The 17,971-nt window shown below is 35.8% G+C and overlaps 1 protein-coding gene across 5 annotated transcripts in view; it reads left to right on the forward strand.

The window, feature by feature from the left end:
• NOL4 (nucleolar protein 4) overlaps positions 1 to 17,971 on the forward strand; it is a 465,486-nt gene that overhangs the window by 106,553 nt on the left and 340,962 nt on the right. For 4 of the 5 annotated variants that reach the window (XM_027525944.1, XM_027525946.1, XM_027525947.1 and 1 more), the window contains exon 2: positions 13,247 to 13,396. In XM_027525944.1, the coding sequence (XP_027381745.1) occupies positions 13,247 to 13,396 (150 nt within the window). Of the gene's footprint in view, positions 1 to 13,246; positions 13,397 to 14,391; positions 14,427 to 17,971 lie in introns of those variants that run through there. The other variant, XM_027525949.1, reaches the window with a different exon arrangement.

A 17,971-nucleotide genomic window follows, 5' to 3' on the forward strand; every position in this document is an offset into this window, starting at 1 on the left:
CATCGAGTCAGTGATGCCATCCAGCCATCTCATCCTCTGTCGTCCCCTTCTCCTCCTGCCCCCAATCCCTCCCAGCATCAGAGTCTTTTCCAATGAGTCAGCTCTTCGCATGAGGTGGCCAAAGTACTGGAGTTTCAGGTTTTTCAAAACTAGTCTATTTTTATAGCACCCTCAAGTGACATGTTAGGTCAGCTAATTTTTTAAGGTTGTGTTTTCAGAGGCTTCTTGGTCAGTGGTTGACCATAGGAACAATACTATAAAATATTCACTTAAATCATTAACTATGTCATTCACTTATCCTGAATGACATAAAATAATGAAATCCTGGAGCTCGGTTGTACTAGCTGATGAAAACTTATTGTCTCATGGAATTTACAGTGGAAAATATTGTATATTTTATTACTGTTTATAAATCACATGCTGTACATCTTTTATATCATTAAAACTTAAAATAACTATATGTATTATATATTTTTATGAGACAGCTGTTAAACACTTAGCAATACACTGCTATAAGCCTTGGTGACTGAGCTGTTTGCATTGGACATTCAGGCATTTGTGGGCTGTTTCAATTTGTATTATACAAGATCCTCTTCCTATATTTTTTTACATCTTTTTTTTATATCATTTTATTTTATTATTTTTTTTTAATTTAATATATTCCTTACAAATTTAAGAACCCATCCTGAACCCTCCTCCCTCCTCCCTCCCCATACCATCCCTTTTTTACATCTTTAAACTCAAAATCTAAAACTGTTGGAGACCACATCTTTTAATAACTTTATTGAGATATAATTCACATACTGTACAATCCATTCATTTAAAGTGTACAATTCAATTTCTTAGCCTTTTCATAGGGTTATAAATGATTCATAGGCACCTTACCTGCCTCCTGTGAAACCTGTATGCTGATCAAGAAGCAACAGTTAGAACTGACTTGGAACAATAGACTGGTTCAAAATTGGGAAAGGAGCATGTCAAGGCTGTATACTGTCACCCTCTTTATTTAACTTACATGCAGAGAAATGCCCTGGGCTGGATGAATCACAAGCTGGAATCAAGATTGCTGGGAGAAATACCAATAACTTCAGATATGCAGATGACACCACCATTATAGCAGAAAACGAAGAGGAACTAAAGAACCTTTTGAAGGTGAAAAAAGAGAGAGAAAAATCTGGCTCAAAACTCAGCATTCAGAAAACCAAGATTATGGCATCCAGTCCCACCACTTCATGGCAAATAGATGGGGAAATAGTAGAAACAGTGGCAGATTTTATTTTCTTGGGCTTAAAAATCATTGTGGATGGTAACTGCAGCCATGAAATTAAAAGATGCTTGCTCCTTGGAAGAAAAACAATGACAAACCTAGACATCATATTCAAAAAACAGAGACATCACTGCCTACAAAGGTCTGTATAGTCAAACTATGGTTTTTCCAGTAGTCATGTACGGATGTGAGAGCTGGACAATCAAAAAGGCTGAGTGTCAAAGAATTGATGCCTTCAACTATGATGCTAGAGAAGACTCTTGAGAGTCCCTTGGACAGCAAGGAGATCAAACCAGTCAATCCTAAAGGATATCAACTCTAAATATTCATTGAAGGACAGATGCTGAAGCTGAAACTCAAATACTTTGACCACCTGATGCAGAGAGCTGACTGACTGGAAAAGACCTTGATGCTGGGAAAGATTGAGGGTAAGCAGAGAAGGGGACAACAGAGGATGAAATCATTGGATGGCATCACCGACTCAGTGGGTGTGAGTTTGAGCAAACTCTGGGAGATGGTGAAGGACAGGGAAGTCTGGCCTGCTGTAGTCCTTGATGGTGCTACAAAGAGTCAGACACAACTGTGCAACTGAACAATAATAACAAGGATATAAAAATATCACTGTCAACTAATTTTAGAACATTTTTGTCTTCTAAAAGATACTTGGACTTATGAGCAGTCAATCCTCATTCTCTTCTCCCGAGTTCTAAGCAACCAAGAATTTACTCTGTATCTATGCAAATTTGCCTTTTTTGGAGCCATTCCTTTCTCCAAGAGATTCTCCTGATTCAGGGATCAAACCCAGGTCTCCTGTATTACAGGCAGATTCTTTATCATTTGAGCCACCCAGGGAAGCCCATTTGTATGAAAGAAATCATGTAATATGTGATTTTTTGGTGACTGGCTTCTGTTACTTATCTCTGTATCTTCCAGGTTCATCCATGTCATACCATGAATCAACATTTCATCTCTTCCTATTTCTCTGTATGCCTTTCTTGTATAAATGCACTTTATTTATATTTATCAGTTCAGGGACATTTGAATTGTTTCATATTTTTTGGCTATTATAAATATATTTCTATACTATGTACAATGTATTTTATGTGAATGAAGGCTGTATATTGTCATCCTGTTTATTTAACTTATGTGCAGAGTACATCATGAGAAACGCTGGACTGGAAGAAACACAACCTGGAATCACGATTGCCGGGAGAAATATCAATAACCTCAGATATGCAGATGTCACTACCCTTATGGCAGAAAGTGAAGAGGAACTCAGAAGCCTCTTGATGAAAGTGAAAGTGGAGAGTGAAAAAGTGGGCTTAAAGCTCAACATTCAGAAAACGAAGATCATGGCATCCGGTCCCATCACTTCATGGGAAATAGATGGGGAAACAGTGGAAACAGTCTCAGATTTTATTTTTCTGGGCTCCAAAATCACTGCAGATGGTGACTGCAGCCATGAAAGTAAAAGACGCTTACTCCTTGGAAGGAAAGTTATGACCAACCTAGATAGCATATTCAAAAGCAGAGATATTACTTTGCCAACAAAGGTCTGTCTAGTCAAGGCTATGGTTTTTCCAGTGGTCATGTATGGATGTGAGAGTTGGACTGTGAAGAAGGCTGAGTGCTGAAGAATTGATGCTTTTGAACTGTGGTGTTGGAGAAGACTCTTGAGGGTCCCTTGGACTGCAAGGAGATCCAACCAGTCCATTCTGAAGTAGATCAGCCCTGGGATTTCTTTGGAAGGAATGATGCTAAAGCTGAAACTCCAGTACTTTGGCCACCTCATGCGAAGAGTTGACTCATTGGAAAAGACTCTGATGCTGGGAGGGATTGAGGGCAGGAGGAGAAGGGGACGACAGAGGATGAGATGGCTGGATGGCATCACTGACTCGATGGACGTGAGTCTGGGTGTACTCTGGGAATTGATGATGGACAGGGAGGCCTGGCGTGCTGCGATTCATGGGGTTGCAAAAAGTCGGACATGACTGAGCGACTGATCTGATCTGATCTGATGGTTTCATTTGTCTTGAATTTATAAAAGGATGTAGACTTGCTGAGTCATCTGATAAGTCTATGTTTAATTTTCCAAGTTGCTTCCAAATTTTCTAAAGCAGTGGCATCATTTTGCAATCCTATCAGCAATACAGGGGGGTTCTAATTTCTCCTTATTCTCACCAATGCTTATTATTGATTATAACAGCCCTAGTAAATGTGAGGTAATATCCTATTGAGGTTTTGATTTAAATTTCCCTAATTACTAATGATGTCGAGCATATTTTCTTGTGCCTTTAAGCAGTTTGAACATCTCTAGAGAATTGTTCAATTTTTAAACCAAGCTTTTAATTGGATTATTTGTCTTTCTATTATTGAGTTGTGTTTTCATGTATTCCAGATGACAGTCTCTTATTAGATATAAGATTTTCAAATGTCTTCTCCCATTTTTATTGGTTGTCATTTCACTTTTTTGATTGTACTATTTGTGGCATGACTTTTTAAAAAAATTTTGGTGGAGTTCTTTTTAATCAGTGTTTCTCTTGTTGCTTTTGCAATAAGATTCATAACTAAGAAAATCTTGCCTTACAAAAGGTTAAAAATACTCCTGTTTTCTTGTAAGCATTTAAAGTTTTAGCTCTTATGTTTAGATCTATGATCTATTGTAATTTAGTTTTCATTGTGTGACATAGTGATGCTGCTTCAGTCTTTTGCATTGGGTATCCAGTTGTCTCATTCCCTGGTGGCTCAGTGGTAAAGAATCTGCCTGCAATGCTGGAAATTTGGGTTCAACCCCTGTTTCAGAAGATCCTTTGGAGAAGGAAATGGCAACCCACTCCAGTATTCTTGCCTGGAAAAGTCCCATGGACAGAGGAGCCTTGTGGGCTACAGTTCATGGGTTGCAGGAGTTGGACACAACTCAGTGACTAGACCACCACCACCATCTAGTTGTCTCAGCACCATTTGTTGAAAAGACTATTCTTTCTCCATTGCAGTATCTTGTCACTCCTGTCGGACACTTAGTTGAAAATAAGTGTAAAGTTTTATCTTTGAAATCTCAATTCTATCCCACTGATATATATATCTGTTCTCATGCTGGTACAATGCTATGTTTATCACTTTAGATTTATAGTACGTTTTGAAATCAAGATATGTGAGATCTCCAAATTTCTTCTTTTAAAATATTATTTCAATTTTTCTTAGTACTTTGCAGTACCTATACATTTTAATGTCAATTTCAACAAAACAAAACAACTAGGTAGCTTTTAATAGCAATTACATTTATTCTGTAAATCATTTTTGGAGTATTTCCATCTTAACAATATTAAGCCTTCTGATCCATGAACGTGGGATACATATATTTCAGTCAGTTCAGTTCATTTCAGTCACTCAGTCGTGTTCAACTCTGTGACCCCATGGACTGCAGCATGCCAGGCCTCCCTGTCCATTGCCAACTCCCAGAGTTCACCCAAACTTGTGTGCATCGAGTTGGGGATGCCATCCAGCCATCTCATCCTCTGTCATCCCCTTCTCCTCCTGCCCCCAATTTAGATACTTTAAAATTTCTTATAAATACTGTTTTGCACCTGTCAGTATACACGTTTTGCACTTCTTTTGTGAACTATAACATTATTAAATCTAAACTTTTACCTAGCATTCTATTTTTTAGGTGCCATTATAAATACAATTATATTTCCTAGTTTGTTTTTGGGTTGTTCATTGCTAATGAACAGAAATGCATTTGATATTTATGTACTGATTTTGAATCTTACCTTTGAAAAATTCATTTATTAATTCCAACAGTTATTTAGTGAATTCCTTAGGATTTTTTTTATATACAAGAGTATGTCATCTGCAAATTGAGATATTTTTATTTCCTCTTTTCCAGTCTATAGGTGTCTTTTCTTTTACTTGTCTAATTGATCTGACTAGAAGCTTCAATACAATGTTAATTAGAAATGGCTTTAGCAGACATTCTTGTCTTGCCCTGTTCTTAGAGGGAAAGCATTCAGTCTTTCACCATTAAATAAGACACTAGTGGGAGGTTTTTAAAGATACCCACAATCAGATTGAGGATTCCTTTCTTTTCCTAGTTTACTGAGTTTTTGTCAGAAAAGTGTGTGGCTTTTGTCAAATATTTTTCTGCATCTGTTGAGATGATCATATGCTTTTTCCCTTTATTCTATTAATATAGTATATCACATTAATTTATTTTCTTGTGTTAAACCATCCAATATTATCCTACTTGATTATGGTACATAATAATTTATATATATATATGTTTGGATTTTATTTATTAGTATTTTGTTGAAGTGTTTTTCTTTGTGATATATTAAGTGCATTAGCCAAAACTTTCCTTCAGTTTCTTTTTAATTTTTATTTTTTACGGAAGATTTTGATTCTCAGCAAAATTGAACAGAAAGTACAGACATATACTGTACTGTATATATTCCCATATACCCACTGTATCCACACATGTACACACTCTCCCACTGTTAATATCCCAACCCAAAGTGATATATTTGTAATAATAAATAAACTTGCATCGACACATTCTTATCACCTAAAGTCTACTTTTTACATTAGGGTTCATGCTTGGTGTTATATGAAGACATATATCCAACGTTAGTTCCATACAGTGTACTTAGCTATAGGTTTTTTGTAAGCGTTCTTTATCAAGTTGAAGATGTTCCCTCACTTCCTAGTTTGCTGAACTTTTATCATGAATGAGTGCTGTTATTTTTCAGTCGCTCAGTTGTGTCTGACTCTCTGCAACCCCATGGACTGTAGCACATTTGGCTCCTCTGTCTACGGGGATTTCCAGGCAAGAATACTGGAGTGGGTTGTCATTTCCTCCCTCATGTTCCTTCAGTTTTTAAGGAAAAATAAAAGACATTTTTTCATTTTCACCTAGAACTTTATTGAATAATTTATTCCCAGTGCATTCAATGTGAAACTTTTCAACTCTTAATTTGGATATTTTGAGGATATGGGCTATCTCTCATGTGGTATAACACTAATTGTTTTCAATGTCTCGATTTAATTGCTGTCAACTTAAACTAGTCTGCTTGACTGTGGATAAACATCCAGTGAGAAATCTCCAGCGTGAAACTTTGCAAACCACTTTTGACACGCATTTCAGGTGCATTTGTACCTTTCTTGAAATAATTAAGCATAATTTGCCCAAAAAAATTTTTATGTGTCTTCAGTATTAAAATGCCCACACAAGAATTCACTAAAAATGAATATTTTGGCCAACCCAATAGTTTTGATATAAAGGTAATTCTGACCTCATAGAGTGATTTTAGAAGTATTTTCTCATCGATTTTTCTAGGAGAATTTGTGATGAATCAGCTTATTTTTTGATTATTTGGTCTAGTAAAACCCTCTGAACTTGTACTTTCCTTGTGAAAAGATTTTTTATTACTAATTTTATCTGTTTACTTGTGACAGACCTATTCAAATTTTCTATTTTTTAAGTTAGTTTTAATGATTTGTATCTTTGCAGGAGTTGTTCATCTTCTGTGGTTATTTAGTTTGTTAGCATACAGTTATTTTTGTGATGTCAGTAGTCTTCCTCTTAATATCCTGAGTTAGTCATTTGTGTCTTCTCTGTCTTTATCTTGGTCAGTAAAGCTAAAGTTTTGTCATTTAAGAAACTTTTTCTAAGACTACTCTTTGATTTTGCTGATCTTGTCTATATTTTTCTATTCTATTTAATTTGTTTCTTTAAAAAAATATTTTCCCCTTCTGCTTGGTTTTACTTTACTCATTTTCTAGTTACTTAGTGTGGAAAGATAGGTCTCTGATTTGTAATTTTTTTGAGGGGGAGTCATCCAGTTTTTTTGAGATACGATTGATAAACAGCACTGTAAGTTTATGGTGTAAGGCAAAATAATCTGACTGATAAACATTGTGAAATGATGCCTGCAATGAGTGAACATCCATTATCTCATAGATAAAGTAAAAGAAAAAGAAAAATAGTTTTCCTTGTCATCAAAGCTCTTTTATAACATACATGAGTGTTAATTATATTAATCATCAGATCAGATCAGATCGGTTGCTCAGTCGTGTCCGACTCTTTGCGACCCCATGAATCGCAGCACACCAGGCCTCCCTGTCCATCACCAACTCCCGGAGTTCACTCAGACTCAAGTCCATCGAGTCAGTGATGCCATCCAGCCATCTCATCCTCTGTCGTCCCCTTCTCCTCCTGCCCTCAATCCCTCCCAGCATCAGAGTCTTTTCCAATGAGTCAACTCTTCGCATGAGGTGGCCAAAGTACTGGACTTTCAGCTTTAGCATCATTCCTTCCAAAGAAATCCCAAGGCTGATCTCCTTTAGAATGGACTGGTTGGATGTCCTTGCAGTCCAAGGGACTCTCAAGAGTCTTCTCCAACACCACAGTTCAAAAGCATCAATTCTTTGGCGCTCAGCTTTCTTCACAGTCCAACTCTCACATCCATATATGACCACAGGAAAAACCATAGCCTTGACTACACGAACCTTTGTTGGCAGAGTAACGTCTCTGCCTTTCAATTGCTATCTAGGTTAGTCATAACTTTCCTTTCAAGGAGTAAGCGTCTTTTAATTTCATGGCTGCAGTCACCATCTGCAGTGATTTTGGAGCCCAGAAAAATAAAGTCTGACACTGTTTCCCCATCTATTTCCCATGAAGTGATGGGACCAGATGCCATGATCTTCGTTTTCTGAATGTTGAGCTTTAAGCCAACTTTTTCACTCTCCACTGTCACTTTCATCAAGAGGCTTTTGAGTTCCTCTTCACTTTCTGCCATAAGGGTGGTGTCATCTGCATATCTGAGGTTATTGATATTTCTCCTGGCAATCTTGATTCCAGCTTGTGTTTCTTCCAGTCCAGCGTTTCTCATGATGTACTCTGCATAGAAGTTAAATAAGCAGGGTGACAATATACAGCCTTGACGTACTCCTTTTCCTATTTGGAACCAGTCTGTTGTTCCATTTCCAGTTCTAACTGTTGCTTCCTGACCTGCATACAGATTTCTCAAGAGGCAGATCAGGTGGTCTGGTATTCCCATCTCTTGAAGAATTTTCCACAGTTTATTGTGATCCACACAGTCAAAGGCTTTGGCATAGTCAATAAAGCAGAAATAGATGTTTTTCTGGAACTCTCTTGCTTTTTCTGTGATCCAGCAGATGTTGGCAATTTGATCTCTGGTTCCTCTGCCTTTTCTAAAACCAGCTTGAACATCTGGAAGTTCACAGTTCACATATTGCTGAAGCCTGGCTTGGAGAATTTTAAACATTACTTTACTAGCATGTGTGTATATTACATCCCTAGGGCTTATAACTGGGAATTTGTACCTTTTAACCACTAATCAGTTCCCCTTATCCCACCCTTCTCAAGTAACCACAAATCTAATTTATTTTTCTGTGACTTTGTTTATTTGCTTTTGGAGGTATAATTGACCTATAACATTATGTTAGCTCCTGGTGCATATCTCATGATTCAGTATTTCTATACATTACAAAATGATCACCACAATAAGACTAGTTCATATACAAAGATATTACATTGTTATGCCTGTATTTCCCATGTTGTAACTCATTTATTTTGTAACTGGAAGTTTATACCTCTTAATTTGTCTCACCTGTTTCACTCATCCCTTACTCCATGTCCCTCTGGCAATCACCTCCTTGTTCTATGTGTCTGTGACTCTGTTTCTATTTCATTATGTTTGTTCACTTATTTTTTAGTTTCTACATATAAGTAAAATCAGGGTATTTGTCATTCTCTGAATTATTTCACTTAATACTATCTAGGTCCATCCATGTTTTTGCAAAGGGAAACATCTCATTCATCTTTATGGCTGAGTAGCACACTATTATGTATATGTATATCATATAAATATATATCTTGCTTACCTGGTGGTTGTAATACTGTTTTTCTACCGGTTTCATGCTGCTTTGACTGTTGTATCTTTGTGGTATGATGTGAAGTCAGGGAGCCAGATACCTTTCAGCTCTATTATGCTTTCTCAAGATCAGTGCAGTCAGTTCAGTTGCACAGTCATGTCCACCTCTTTGCGACCCCTTGGACTACAGCATGCCAGGCTTCCCTGTCCATCTCCCGGAGCTTGCTCAAACTCATGTCCACCGAGTTGGTGATGCCATCCAACCATCTCATCCACTGTTGTCCCCTCCTCCTCCTGCCTTCAATTGTTCCCAGCATCAGGGGCTTTTCAAGTGAGTCAGTTCTTTGCATCAGGTGGCCAAATTATTGGAATTTCAGCTTCAAAATGAGTCTTACCAAAGAATATTCAGAACTGATTTCCTTTAGAATGGACTGGTTGGATCTCCTTGCAGTCCAAGGGGCTTTCAAGAGTCTTCTCCAAAACCACAGTTCAAAAGCATCAGTTCTTTGGCACTCAGTTTTCTTTATGGTCCAAATCTCACATCCATACATCACCACTGGAAATACCATAGCCTTGACTAGACAGACCTTTGTTGGCAAAGTAATGTCTCTGCTTTTGAATATGCTGTCTAGGTTGGTCATAACTTTCCTTCCAAGGAGTAAGCATCTTTTAATTTCATTGCTGCAATTGCCATCTGCAGTGATTTTGGAGCCCAGAAAAATAAAGTCAGCCTCTGTTTCCACTGTTTCCCCATCTATCTACCATGAAGTGATGGGACCGGATGCCATGATCTTAGTTTTCTGAATGTTGAGCTTTAAGCCAACTTTTTCACTCTTCTCTTTCCCTTTCATCAAGAGGCTCTTTCATTCTTCTTCACTTTCTGCCATAAGGGTGGTGTCATCTGCATATCTGAGGTTACTAATATTTCTCCCAGCAATCTTGATTCTAGCTTGTGCTTCCTCCAGCCCAGTTTTTCTCATGATGTACTCTGCATATAAGTTAAATAAGCAGGGTGACAATATACAGCCTTGACGTACTCCTTTTCCTATTTGGAACCAGTCTGTTGTTCCATGTCCAGTTCTAACTGTTGCTTCCTGACCTGCATACAGATTTCTCAAGAGACAGGTCAGGTGGTCTGGTATTCCCATCTCTTGAAGAATTTTCCACAGTTTATTGTGATCCACACAGTCAAAGGCTTTGGCATAGTCAATAAAGCAGAAATAGATGTTTTTCTGGAACTTTCTTGCTTTTTCGATGATCCATCAGATGTCGGCAATTTGATCTCTGGTTCCTCTGCCTTTTCTAAAACCAGCTCAAACATCTGAAGTTCACTTTTCATGTACTGTTCACTGTTCAGGCTGAAGCCTGGCTTGGAGAATTTTAAGCATTACTTTACTAGTGTGTGAGATGAGTGCAATTGTGTGGTAGTTTGAGCATTCTTTGGCATTGCCTTTCTTTGCCATCATAGTCAACAAAGAGTCCAAAATGCAGTACTTGGATGCAATCTCAAAAACGACAGAATGATCTCTGTTTGTTTCCAAGGCAAACCATTCAATATCACAGTAATTCAAGTCTATGCTCCGACCAGTAATGCCGAAGAAGCTGAAGTTGAACAGTTCTATGAAGACCTACAAGACCTTCTAGAACTAACACCCAAAAAAGATGTCCTTTTCATTATAGGGGATTGGAATGCAAAAGTAGGAAGCCATGAAACACTTGGAGTAACAGGTAAATTTGCCCTTGGAGTACAGAATGAAGCAGGGCAAAGGCTAATAGAATTCTGCCAAGAGAACGCACTGGTCAGAGCAAACACCCTCTTCCAACAACACAAGAGAAGACTCTACACATGGACATCACCAGATGGTCAACACTGAAATCAGATTGATTATATTCTTTGCAGCCAAAGCTGGAGAAGCTCTATACAGTCAGCAAAAACAAGACTGGGATCTGACTGTGGCTCAGATCATGAATGCCTTATTGCCAAATTTAGACTTAAATTGAAGAAAATAGGGGAAACCATTAGACCATTCAGATATGACCTAAATTAAACCCCTTATGATTATACAGTGGAAGTGAGAAATAGATTTAAGGGACTAGATCTGATAGACAGAGTGCCTGATGAACTATGGATGGAGGTTTGTGACATTGTACAGGAGACAGGGATCAAGACCATCCCCAAGAAAAAGAAATGCAAAAACGCAAAATGGCTGTCTGAGGAGGCCTTACAAATAGCTGTGAAAAGAAGAGAAGTGAAAAGCAAAGGAGAAAAGGAAAGATATAAGCATCCGAATGCAGAGTTCCAAAGAATAACAAGGAGAGATAAGAAAGCCTTCCTCAGCAATCAGTGCAAAGAAATAGAGGAAAACAACAGAATGGGAAAGACTAGAGATCTCTTCAAGAAAATTAGAGATACCAAGGGAACATTTCATGCAAATATGGGCTCAATAAAGGACAGAAATGGTAGGGACCTAACAGAAGCAGAAGATATTAAGAAGAGGTGGCAAGAATACTCCGAAGAACTGTACAAAAAAGATCTTCATGACCCAGATAATCAGGGTGGTTGATGATCACTGACCTAGAGCCAGACATCCTGGAATGTGAAGTCAAGTGGGCCTTAGGAGGCATCACTATGTAAAAAGATAGTGGAGGTGATGAAATTCCAGTTGAGCTATTTCAAATCCTGAAAGATGATGCTGTGAAAGTGCTGCACTCAACATGCCAGGAAATATGGAAAACTCAGCAGTTGGCCTTATATAAAACTTTATATATATATAGTTATTTAATATCCTGCTTTAGGCACTACTGATTCTGAGCTCTATTATAAACCAGAAACAAATCAATAAAATAAAATGAAACTAACAAAAAACATCACGCAATTTGCTTTCAGTTTTGCAGTGAACTTAGTCTGCCAGCACTGTTGTTGAAAGAGGCTTTGCCATTTGACTCATTGACTGCAAAATGATTTTGCTCAGGTTAATCACCTTCGTCTGTTGTGTGCCAGCACTGATGGAAATACAGTGTTACTTCAGGTTGAATAAGGTTTGAATAAGAACACTGTCTGAATGTGTGTGTGTGTATTTGTAAGTAGGAAAACCTTTCACTTCAGAAATAAAAATGTATCTATGATGTCGTCAATATTAGACTAAGGGTTAAAGGATAAAAATGGGTGCTCTAGAGATAGGTGGTACTTGGGATCCTCCACTCAGAAGTAGTGAATTCTTTCAGGTGGAGCCATGTAAGATTAAATTTATTTCTTATCTCATTCAAAGCTTACTATTTACTCTTCTCAATCACGTACGGGAACTTTTGGCTCATTGTGGTCTTTCTCTCTGCCATGATGAATCCCCTGCTTCAGCATACTGTCAAATTCTGTTTCTTCTATGAAGGTGCTTTAGTCAGAGATGACATCTTTATTCTCTGAATTGCCCTAGTACTTATATTTTTATCATGATCATCAGAATGGCAAAAGCCACGATTTACTGACTGTTCACTAAATGTCAAACACTGGGTTATATCCCGTACATACATTATTTCATTTAATGATTACAGTTCTGTTAAGTAAGCAACATCCCTATTTTATGGGTAAGAAAACAAATTTAGAGAGGTTTAGGTGATTTGCACAAAATACACAACTTCTGAGTGGATGATCCAAATTTTACACCTAGATAATCTCTAGAGCTCACAGTTTTAACCTTTAACACATACTATCTCTTAGTCTAATCTGGATAGAAGAATAGATGAATTTTCTTTCCTAGACTCTATGATATTACGGTAGAGGTTTCATATTATTTCTTTTCTCTAATAACAATGTCCAGTACCCAGGGACACAATAGATATTTATTAGATAAATCAATCTTTGTTGGCATGATTAAATCTGCCAAATATCTCTTTCATGTTTCTTAAAGTTTTATATGTAAATAAAGTATAAAACAAGATATTCAATCACATGTTTTCAATTTTCCTATCTAGATGATTTGGTTCGGTTTATCAAAATGCTTTTGTATAATGAAATTTATGTGTTAATCTTATGTATTTAATACATCTTTATTAATCTTATGCCTTTTTTTTTTTTTGGTTTTGTTTACAGGATGGCGTAGGGGTAGATGAGAAGCTATCTTTGCGGCGGGTAGCTGTGGTTGAAGATTTCTTTGACATTATCTATTCAATGCATGTGGAAACAGGGCCAAATGGAGAACAAATTCGGAAACACGCTGGACAAAAGAGAACTTACAAAGCAGTAAGTTGAGAAATGAAAATAAAAGAGAAAAAAAGGCATGCATTTTGAAATTTGATATTATATACTTGCTAAAGTTGGGTTAATTATGAATATTCTATCTTCAACATAAATTTTACTGTATCATGGTCATACCCAGCATTTAAACTATTATTATTACTGATTTTATTTTTGTTGTATGTTCACTAAGTTTATTTCATATAGTTCAAATGTGTTTTTAGTGTTATTTTTTTAAAATAAGCATACAATGTGGTTAGTCCCAGTTAAATGCCCACATGGGAAGATTATTTGTATTATATGTTCAATACATAATATATTTTCAAATCATACAATATAAATTATGTACTGGAACAGATGAATGTTTTACTACTACTATTGTCTTAACTGTCCTTCCCCTTCAAATCATATTAATATGTTCAGGTATTTCTTATTTAATAATTATAATCACATGAATAAGAAAATTTTATGTCCTCCTCTTATATTACCTTGTATTAAATACATTTACCCTGAAGGGTATGCATTTCTTAATTTTCCAGTATAGATTATTTTTAAAATGTATTATTTTTATAGTCTAATGCCCTTGATCAATTAAAAATGAAAATATATAATGTTTTTATTGTAAATTATCTAGAATACAGATTTAATTAACTGTTAGACTTTGAAATATTTACTGTCAAAATGAAGTTATATATTATTTCTAAAGTCTCTAATTATACTTACTGTTTGATCTAAACATTTTATTCTAGTTTTTAATTTAATTAAACATTTTATGAAATCATCTTATTATAGATAATTCATCCTTTCTAGGAAAATTGAACAGTAAATCATTCTTTTCCAATATGAGCAAGTGTACATCAGAAATACTTTATCAGCAATCAGAACAATATCCTTTTTTTATGATTCTTATTGAACTTTGCTTTTGGCTACCTTTATATTAACTGTTTTCAGCTATATTTATACACAATATCAGTCTGGATCCATTTTTTTTTCAGATACAGAAAAATGTGTGAAATGCTCAAAGTTTCAAATACAGGTACATATGTTTGAAAATTAGCTACTGAGCATAAGAAATAGCTTCTTTTCCATAACTATTTTTTGCTATATTTCCAGGATCATATTGAATCTTAGTTGCATAATAACCCCTAATACATGTTGTATTTATCTCTCCTTCTCTATGGTTTTGTTTCTTGGCTGTTTCCAGATTGCATGGTTTGTGGGCAGGCACTTTTGTAAGTTTCCTTACATAATTCTGCCACATAAACTTTCTTTTGACTTACATATCCTAGGAGACATTTTTATCATGACTAATGACAATAATCTAGCTTCTTAAATTTTTTTTGTGCAAATTAATATTACTGAACATACTCATTTTGCCTGTCTCCTAAGCCAGGGCTGTATCTCTAGATACTAATAGGAGAAAAAATTATATATTGATCTACTAATATCACTAACTGTATATTCTTATGGTAATGATAATTCATTTTTACAAAATAGCTACCTGAACTTGATAGGACTTTGTAAGGTAGGAATACATAAGTTCAATTGTATTAAATGAAAGCAAACCAACAAAAAACCCAAGTAGCTTCATTGTCAGTAATCATATGGCAGCCAAATCTGTGTAGGTGCCAAAAGCAATTGAAAGTGATTTAATCTTTGAAGTGCATTTACTAGAGACTTTTAATTAAAATAAAAATAGATCATAGACCCAAATCTCTCATCCTATGTTTTACTAAATGTAGAGACACTGATCTACTGCCATAAAACATGCTAAATCCTTCCAATTAATTGGTAAATACATTTCCAATATATATAATTTTGCATTAACATTTTGGAGACATTTTCTGCATTTTGGAGTAGAGATAGATACCAACTTTGAACATACTAATAGTGTCTGAAGCATCACCCATTCCCTCTTGAGAATGTCCTTTTTGAAGATCCTTCTCTTTGCCAAATTTAATTTTTGTTTTTGCAATTAAAGTATTCTCACCTTTTCCTAATACCACAAAGGTTTCTTCTGGCCTAATCTTTTGCCTTCTGGTATCTCTTGATTGAATCCTAATTAGAAAACATTTCTATTTTATGGAGTAATAATATAGGGGAAGAAAAAAAAAACAAACACTGCTGCATTGCCAGCAAAACTGTACACACGACTCTATAATGAATTTAAGTCTAATGTTAAAAGCTAATATAAGTGTTCAACTAATGGGACATCACACTAAATGTAATTTGAAATGAAATGGTTTAGTGCTGTTAGGGCCCTAGACTGTTGGGTCAGAATTTAGTTCTCAATGCTAATGCTGGAATTGGCTAGTCATTGGTAAAATTAGCTAGATACCTACTGCAATTATAATGGTTCCCATTAAGATTATTTTCTATTTCTAACACATTGGCTCATAGAACATGCATGATTATGTTTATTGACTTTCTTTTTCTCCCTTATGCTACATAGCCAAGAAACTATACTTATACAACTAATCATTAAAACGTGTCATATTGTCTTAATAATATTACCAATAGATTTAGTGGTCATTTTATTTACTTTGCCTTTTTTGCAAATCTTTTCTGTGTTTTCACTCTGCAGGAAATGGTGGTCCTTTAATATTGGATTAACTTCTGAATGCCATTTGTTTTTACCTATCTGCAGTATATCATTCCTTGAAATATCTAGTCATTATACAACTTAAATTTTATCGCAATCTGATCTGACTAGAGATAAAATTGGAGGGTGTGTTCTACTACTTATGAGCTCTTTTTAAAAATCCACATAAAATGACACATTTTAGGAATATGTAAAGGCTATCAAAAATAATTTTTTCAGCCATTGTTGAATTCTAGTGTCTTTTAGGTATTTTTTCCCTTTCATTTGTCTCTCTGTATAAACCTTCATTGGTGCATTGAATGTGTTTCCTTCAATATTTTTGAGTTGATTATATACATTAACAGAGTAGAGAAGTGTGAATCATTCAGATATCACTTACATTTGAACTTAAATATATCTTTGTACTGAAGATTGAATGCAAGTATACTTAGCAGGTTGGAAAGTGACTTCAAAATTAATTGTGTAACGTTGTTTAAAAAAATCATGAATGCAGGAAGCTATCTTCCAGTCCTTAACTTTTCTGAAGTCTTTAACTATTGTCTGAATTCCACCTTCAGGAAACAGCTCTTCTCCAGTTGTGTTTTATCTCTTGCATTTTGTCACAGGCTAAAGCACAGTTGGCTTCCCAGAAAGGTGTCTTTAGTTAGGGTCCAATTAAAGGATAAAGTTTCAAAGCTCTTTCTTGCTAAAATAAAATCAAGTGGTGGAAATACAGGAACTAGTGAGAAAAGTCAGTGTTTTCAGTAGACAGAACAGTCTGCATATATACGTGTAAATGTACACATACACATGTAACTTGTGGTGTGAAACAGTAAGTTTACACGTATTACTCACATACAGAGCTGCCAGTAATTGCATTCATTTAATTCCGAATGGAAAGCATATGCTACAGCTACCAGAAAGTAGAGCAGAAGCCAGGCAGACTCAGTTTTAAATTTCAGGTTTAGTACTTCCTCTCTGTGCCTCTTTGGGCCACTTATTTATTTTTTTATTATTTTCCCCTCCTGTTTAGATAATGATATACATGGCATGGTAAAATAAATAAATCAGTTAATATTCATGAAGTGCTTGACTTGTGGTCAACTTTTGAATAATGCTATTTCTCCTTTAGCCAATCACTAGTCTTGTACCAGGTAGAAGACAATCAGCATAGCTCCATCATTGTCCTAATTATAATTATGGATGTAATTTCCTCTGCTTGCCCCAATGCTTCCATGTTGGGAAAGAGAGGAAAAGTCATGACTGAGGCATTATTTTGTGTACATCTTATAAATGTCACAGTCTCTGACAGTCCACAGCATAACCAACAGCATATGGTTTGACCAGGCTGAAGGGAAGAACGGAAGTAAGCCAGGATCCCTTTGTTTACAACCTTTCCTGCTAGATGATGTTTCTGAGAATTTCAGTTATTTCTTTGCTTCTTCCCAAGTTCCAGTCTTATGTTAATTTTCAATTACTCTTCTGAAAAATTTTAAAACTGGCTCTCTTTAAATAATTTACTTTCAATATGAATAGAATATTCCTATTCAGGGATATTCATGGGCAGAGAAATCTGGTGGGCTACAGTCCATGGGTTGCAAAGAGTTGGACACGATTGAGTGACTGAACAGCAACATTCAGGGACATACTATAGAAAAATAATATATGAGCCAGAATGTCTGTATCCCTATTCTGACTTTAGAAAGGAAAAGTATTTATTTTTTTCAGGTCCTGTAACACTTAACCTTAAAACCTAGTCAGCATCCTTTTTATCCTGTTCTTTTTTTATTAATATCTATAGGTTTGGTGCCTTTACTGCTAAGTGGGATATTTTAACTTGCACTGTTTGGGCTAGTTTGTTATGTCAACATTTTCAGAATTCTTGTCAATTGAGAATAAGAGGAATGACAAAAAGTTGCAACCATTTTTACTGTCCAAAAAAAAAAAACAACAACACTAAATTAAAGTTCTGAGAGTTCCTAGCAATTCATCTACCCTCT

The sequence above is a fragment of the Bos indicus x Bos taurus genome, chromosome 24 (assembly GCF_003369695.1).
Source record: "Bos indicus x Bos taurus breed Angus x Brahman F1 hybrid chromosome 24, Bos_hybrid_MaternalHap_v2.0, whole genome shotgun sequence".
Lineage (NCBI taxonomy): Eukaryota > Metazoa > Chordata > Mammalia > Artiodactyla > Bovidae > Bos > Bos indicus x Bos taurus.